The sequence below is a fragment of the Melozone crissalis genome, unplaced genomic scaffold, assembly GCF_028551555.1.
Source record: "Melozone crissalis strain CALT ecotype California unplaced genomic scaffold, PUWL_Pcris_2 ptg000579l_1, whole genome shotgun sequence".
Lineage (NCBI taxonomy): Eukaryota > Metazoa > Chordata > Aves > Passeriformes > Passerellidae > Melozone > Melozone crissalis.
This window is the reverse complement of record NW_026536266.1, coordinates 18,147-24,835: the sequence shown is the minus strand read 5'-3', so window position 1 is coordinate 24,835 and position 6,689 is coordinate 18,147. Positions and strand designations below refer to the sequence as shown.

Genomic DNA, 6,689 nt, shown 5'->3' with positions numbered 1-6,689 from the left:
CAAAACGGGGAATTCCGTAGAGAAATCCGTGGGTTCCTCTGGGAATTCCATCCCAACACCCAAACCCCAACCTCTGCTTTCCCAAGGCCCGGATTTGGGGGGATTTTTTACAGATTTGACTCCACCTTCCCACTCCCACCCCACAGCCGGGATTTTCCACCCTGAATGTCCCCGGAAAGTGAAAAATGAAGATAAAAAAGGCCCAAAACAGGGAATTCCATAGAGAAATCCGTGGTTTACTGGCAGGAGAGCAGGAGCAGCAGCAGGGGCCGTCCCCGGGGACGTCACATGGCGAAGAGGATGAGGAATGCCACCATCAGACAGAAGAGCCCCATGGCCTCGGACAGCGCGAAGCCCAGGATGGCGTACGAGAAGAGCTGCTGCTTCAGAGAGGGGTTCCTGCAATGGGAACAGAGGAAAAAATGGGAATGGGAATGGGAAAATGGGAATGGGAATGGGGAATGGGGATGGGAATGGGGGAGAAGTGCTGCTGCTTCAGGGACGGGTTCCTGGAATGGGAATGGGAATAGAGTGAGGAAAAATGGGAATGGAAATGGGGAAATGGGAATGGGAATGGGGAATGGGGATGGGAATGGAAAATGGGAGAGAAGAGCTGCTGCTTCAGAGAGGGGTTCCTGCAATGGGAACAGAAAACAGGAATGGGAAAATGGAAATGGGAAATGGGAATGGGAAAATGGGAATGGGAGAGAAGAGCTGCTGCTTCAGAGAGGGGTTCCTGCAATGGGAACAGAGAAAAAATGGGAATGGGAATGGGGAAATGGGAATGGGAATGGGAAAATGGGAATGGGAATGGAAAATGGGAGAGAAGAGCTGCTGCTTCAGAGAGGGGTTCCTGCAATGGGAACAGAAAACAGGAATGGGAAAATGGGAATGGGAAATGGGAGAAATGGGAGAAAAAAAAAAAGGAGAAAAGGGGTTCCTGCAATGGGAACAGAGTGAGAAAAATGGGAATGGGAAAATGGGGAAATGGGAATGGGAATGGGGAGAAGAGCTGCTGCTTCAGAGAGGGGTTCCTGCAATGGGAACAGAGAAAAAATGGGAATGGGAATGGGGAAATGGGAATGGGAATGGGAATGGGAAAATGGGAATGGGGAATGGGGATGGGAATGGGGGAGAAGTGCTGCTGCTTCAGGGACGGGTTCCTGGAATGGGAATGGGAATAGAGTGAGGAAAAATGGGAATGGAAATGGGGAAATGGGAATGGGGAATGGGGAGAAGAGCTGCTGCTTCAGAGAGGGGGTCCTGGAATGGGAATAGAGTGAGAAAAATGGGAAAATGGGGAAATGGGAATGGGAAAATGGGAATGGGAATGGGGATGGGGGAGAAGAGCTGCTGCTTCAGGGACGGGTTCCTGAAAATGGGAACAGAGCGAGGAAAATGGGAAAATGGGAATGGCCCCAAATTCTGGTTTGGGGGGCAGTCCTACCTGGCGTATCCGATGATGAGGCTCCCGAACACGGTGCCCATCCCCTGTCCCCGTCCCCCTGTCTGTCCCCCTGTCCCCCTGTCTGTCCCTGTCCCCCTGTCTGTCCGTGTCTCACCTGGCGTATCCGATGATGAGGCTCCCGAACACGGTGCCCATCCCCTGTCCCCCTGCCTGTCCCTGTCCCTGTCCCCCTGTCTGTCCCTGTCTCTCCCTGTCCCCCTGTCTGTCCCTGTCCCTGTCCCCCTGCCTGTCCCTGTCCCTGTCCCCCTGTCTGTCCCTGTCCCCCTGTCCCCCTGTCTGTCCCTGTCCCCCTGTCTGTCCGTGTCTCACCTGGCGTATCCGATGATGAGGCTCCCGAACACGGTGCCGATCCCCGCCCCCGAGCCCGCCACGCCCACGGTGGCGGCGCCGGCCCCGATGAACTTGGCGGCCGTGTCGATGTCCCGGGACAGCGGCGAGCTGCGGAACTGCCGCCGGGGCTGCGTGGCCAGCGACACCTGTGGGACATGGGGACACATCAGGGACACGGGGACAGGGCAGGGACACAGGGACAGCGCTGAGCTGCGGAACTGCCGCCGGGGCTGCGCGGCCAGCGACACCTGCGGGACACGGGGACACATCAGGGACACACCAGGGACACGGGGACAGCCAGGGACCTGGGGACAGGGACAGCGCTGAGCTGCGGAACTGCCGCACGGCCAGCGACACCTGCGGGACACAGCGGGGACACATCAGGGACACACCAGGGACACGGGGACAGGGCAGGGACACGGGGACAGCCAGGGACACGGGGACAGGGACAGCGGCGAGCTGCGGAACTGCCGCCGGGGCTGCGCGGCCAGCGACACCTGCGGGACACAGCGGGGACACATCAGGGACATGGGGACAGGGCAGGGACAGCCATGGGGACAGCCAGGGACACAGGGACAGCGCTGAGCTGCGGAACTGCCGCACGGCCAGCGACACCTGCGGGACACAGCGGGGACAGCTCAGGGGACAGCCAGGGGGACACATCAGGGACACACCAGGGACACGGGGACAGCTCAGGGGACAGCTCAGGGACAGCGGCGAGCCGCGGAACTGCTGCCAGGGCTGCACGGGGCAGGGCATGGCCAGTGACACCAGGGACACGGGGACAGGGCAGGGGACAGGCAGGGACATGGGGACAGCTTGGGGACATGGGGACAGGGCAGGTACAGGACAGGGACAGCTCAGGGACACGGGGACAGGACAGGGGACAGCTCAGGGCTGGCACTTAGCATGGGAAGGGGGGCGCTAGTCCTGACCAACAGCATGAGGATGGAGGATGAGGATGGGGATGGAAGATGAGGGATGAAGGATCAGGATAAAGATGAAGGAACAGGATGGGGATGAAGGATCAGGGTGGGGATGAAGGATCAGGGTGGGGATGAAGGGTCAGGGTGAGGATGAGGATGAAGGATCAGGATGGGGATGAAGGATCAGGGTGGGGATGAAGGGTCAGGGTGAGGATGAGGATGAGGCCCAAGGCCCGGCTGCCTCACCTGCGCGCTCTCCTCAGGCCGGCTGAACACAGCCATGGACGCGGGCCTGGCCAGAGCCCTGGAGCAGCAGCGGAACTGCAGGGACAGCACAGGGACAGCTGGGGACACCTGGGGACACCAGGACAGCCCAGCCCGGCCTCCCCTAAACGCCATCCCAAACCCTGCAGCCGCTCCCTGCGAGCACAGCTCAGCATTCCCAACCCTCAGGAGACCCTCAGGCGTTTTATGGAGCACTGAAACCCCCCTAAAACACCCCAAATGTACCCAAAATTGGACAATAAGGGGTTATCAATGGAGGTGTTTCATTGAGCACTGAAACCCCCCTAAAACACCCCAAAATTGGCCAATGAGAGGTTATCAATGGAGGAGTTTTATGTAGCACTGAAACCCCCCTAAAACACCCCAAAATTGGACAATAAGGAGTTATCAATCAGTGTTTTTGTTCCAGCACTGAAATCCCCCCTAAAACATCCTAAATATGACCCAAAATTGGACAATATGGGGTTATCAATGGAGGTGTTTTATGGAGCTCTGAAACCACCCTAAAACACCCCAAAATTGGCCAACGAGGGTTTATCAATGCAGGTGTTTTATGGAGCTCTGAAACCCCCCTAAAACACCCCAAAATTGGCCAACGAGGGTTTATCAATGCAGGTGTTTCCGTCCCAGCCCCCCAGGCTGAGCACAGCCAGGTGCCGGCCCCAGAAATCCCAATATTCCCATTTTTCCCCCCGTTTTCTCCCAGGGAATAAAAGGGGTTCCGGAGCCACCCAAGGGAACCCTGGAGCTGCTGCTGCTGCTCCCAGCCCCGGGGCTGAGCTCGGCGCCAGCCGCTCACACGTGTCACCAGAGGTCACCTTGTCCCCTCCCTCCCTGCTCAGAGCCCGGCTGGAACCGCCCGGATCCAGCTCAGACAGGGCAGGAACCCCCAAATCCCAATTCCCAAATCCCCCAATTCCCAAATCCCCAAATTCCCAAATCCCCCAAATTCCCAATTCCCAAATCCCCAAATTCTCAAATCCCAAATCCCCAAATCCCCAATTCCCCAAATTCCCAATTCCCAAATCCCCAGATCCCCAAATTCCCAATTCCCAAATTCCCCAATTCCCCAATTCCCAAATCCCCAATTCCCAAATCCCCCAAATTCTCAAATCCCAAATTCCCAAATCCCCAATTCCCAAATTCCCCAAATTCTCAAATCCCAAATTCCCAAATCCCCAAATCCCCAATTCCCAAATTCCCCAAATTCTCAAATCCCCAATTCCCAAATCCCCAAATCCCCAGTCCCCAAATTCCCAAATCCCCAGATCCCCAGATCCCCAAATTCCCAATTCCCAAATTCCCCAATTCCCCAATTCCCAAATCCCCAATTCCCAAATCCCCCAAATTCTCAAATCCCAAATTCCCAAATCCCCAAATCCCCAATTCCCAAATTCCCCAAATTCTCAAATCCCAAATTCCCAAATCCCCAAATCCCCAATTCCCAAATTCCCCAAATTCTCAAATCCCCAATTCCCAAATCCCCAAATCCCCAGTCCCCAAATTCCCAAATCCCCAGATCCCCAAATTCCCAATTCCCAAATTCCCCAATTCCCCAATTCCCAAATCCCCAATTCCCAAATCCCCCAAATTCTCAAATCCCAAATCCCCAAATCCCCAATTCCCAAATTCCCCAAATTCTCAAATCCCCAAATCCCCAATTCCCAAATTCCCCAAATTCTCAAATCCCAAATTCCCAAATCCCCAAATCCCCAGTCCCCAAATCCCCAATCCCCAATTCCCCAATTCCCAATTCCCCAATTCCCAAATTCTCAAATCCCCAAATTCCCCAAATTCTCAAATCCCCAAATTCTCAAATCCCCAATTCCCAAATTCCCCAAATCCCCAATTCCCAAATCCCCAAATTTCCCAAATCCCAAATTCCCAATTCCCAAATCCCCAAATCCCCCAAATCCCCAAATTCCAAATTCCCACCAGGAATCCCCTGCCAGGGCAGCACCTACCAGCGCCGGGGAGCTGAGGAGAGCCACGGGAGCCTGCATGGTGCTGGATCTGCCACGGAAAAACACAGAAATTATAAATAAAAATAAATATAAAAACCAATGAGATTGCCAATGCTGCCGTGACCGGGCCAGCCCGGCGGGGTCACACACGGCTCCGAGCTGTCCCCAGCACGGGGGCACTGTCCCCAAGGTTGTGTCCCCAGGGCTTTGTCCCACTGACCCCGCTGTGTCCCCGGGGCTTTAACCCCATTGTGTCCCCAAGGTTTTACCCCACTGTGTCCCCAAGGTTTTACCCCATTGTGTCCCCAATGTCCCCAAGGCTTTAACCGCACTGTGTCCCCAAGGTTTTACCCCATTGTGTCCCCAATGTCCCCAAGGCTTTAACCCCACTGTGTCCCCAAGGTTTTACCCCATTGTGTCCCCAATGTCCCCAAGGCTTTAACCCCATTGTGTCCCCAATGTCCCCAAGGCTTTAACCCCACTGTGTCCCCAAGGCTTTAACCCCATTGTGTCCCCAATGTCCCCAAGGCTTTAACCCCACCCTGGCCCCAAGGTTTTACCCCATTGTGTCCCCAATGTTCCCAAGGCTTTAACCCCACTGTGTCCCCAAGGTTTTACCCCATTGTGTCCCCAATGTCCCCAAGGCTTTAACCCCACTGTGTCCCCAAGGTTTTACCCCATTGTGTCCCCAATGTTCCCAAGGCTTTAACCCCACCCTGTCCCCAAGGTTTTGACTCAACGTGCCCCCAAGACTTTGTCCCCACCCTGTCCCCAGCTGTCCCCAAGGTTTTAACCCCCCCCATTGTGTCCCCAATGTCCCCAAGGTTTTAACCTCTCCCATTGTGTCCCCAAGGTTTTAACCCCACCCTGTCCCCAAGGATTTAACCCCACCCTGCCCACACCACGTCCCCAAGGTTCTGTTCTGTGTCCCCAAGACTTTGTCCCCACCGTGTCCCCAAGGTTTTGTCCTCACCGTGTCCCCAAGGTTTTAACCCCTCCGTGTCCCCACCCTGTCCCCAAGGTTCTAACCCCACCCTGTCCGCACCGCGTCCCCGAGGCTTTAACCCCCGTGTCCCCATGGTTTTAACCTCCCCGTCCCCTCCGTGTCCCCGGCTGTCCCCTCCGCCCTCACCCGGCCCCGTGTCCTCCCCGTTAATCCCCGCTCGGTGCCTGTCCCGGTCGGCTCCTCCCGCCCTCCCTCCCACACCGGCGCCCTCACAACCCTCGAGGGCAGCGCAGGCCCCACCGCCCGCCGGGCAGCGAAGGGCACGGCCCCAGCGAGCACCGGCCGGGCCCGCAGCCCTGCCCGGGAGCCCCGGGAGCCGCGGCAGCCCCGGGATGGGCGGGCAGGGCCGGGCCGGGTCCCACCTGCGCGGGGTCCGCTCGGGCCGGCGGCGGCTCTGTGGGCAGCGTCACCTTGGCCGTGTCCCCCCCGGCGTCCTCCGCGCCCATTGGCCGCCGCCGCGCGCGCGCGCCCGCGCCCGCCCTCCCCATTGGCCGAGGGCCGAGGAAACCCCGCCTCCCCGCATCCGGGCATGGCGGGAAAGAGGAGGGTGGGGAGGGGCGGGGATGAGGGTGGTGATTGGTGGGTTGAGGGCGGTGGCGCTCGGTGATTGGGTGAGGCAGCTGTCAATCTGGCGGTGGGCGGGAAGGGGCGGGGCTGTGGCCGTGAGGGAGGGTTTGGGGTGAGGGAGGGTTTGGGATGAGGAGACAGTT

At 57.7% G+C, this 6,689-nt stretch overlaps 1 protein-coding gene across 2 annotated transcripts; it reads right to left on the bottom strand.

Annotated features, from left to right (window-relative positions):
* Nucleotides 1–215: 215 nt before the first annotated feature.
* ATP5MC1 (ATP synthase membrane subunit c locus 1) lies at nucleotides 216–6,423 on the bottom strand. 2 transcript variants are annotated; one of them, XM_054295279.1, is made up of 6 exons: nucleotides 6,342–6,423; nucleotides 4,974–5,022; nucleotides 2,971–3,045; nucleotides 2,280–2,295; nucleotides 1,778–1,931; nucleotides 216–399 (listed from the first exon to the last, which is right to left on the bottom strand). In XM_054295279.1, the coding sequence occupies exons 2-6, from the start codon at nucleotides 5,010–5,012 to the stop codon at nucleotides 285–287; spliced, it is 399 nt and encodes a 132-aa protein (XP_054151254.1). In that variant the 5' UTR covers nucleotides 5,013–5,022; nucleotides 6,342–6,423; the 3' UTR covers nucleotides 216–284. The 2 variants fall into 2 exon arrangements, with proteins under 2 accessions (XP_054151254.1, XP_054151255.1); XM_054295280.1 differs by lacking the exon at nucleotides 2,280–2,295 and adding an exon at nucleotides 2,031–2,046.
* Nucleotides 6,424–6,689: the final 266 nt, after the last annotated feature.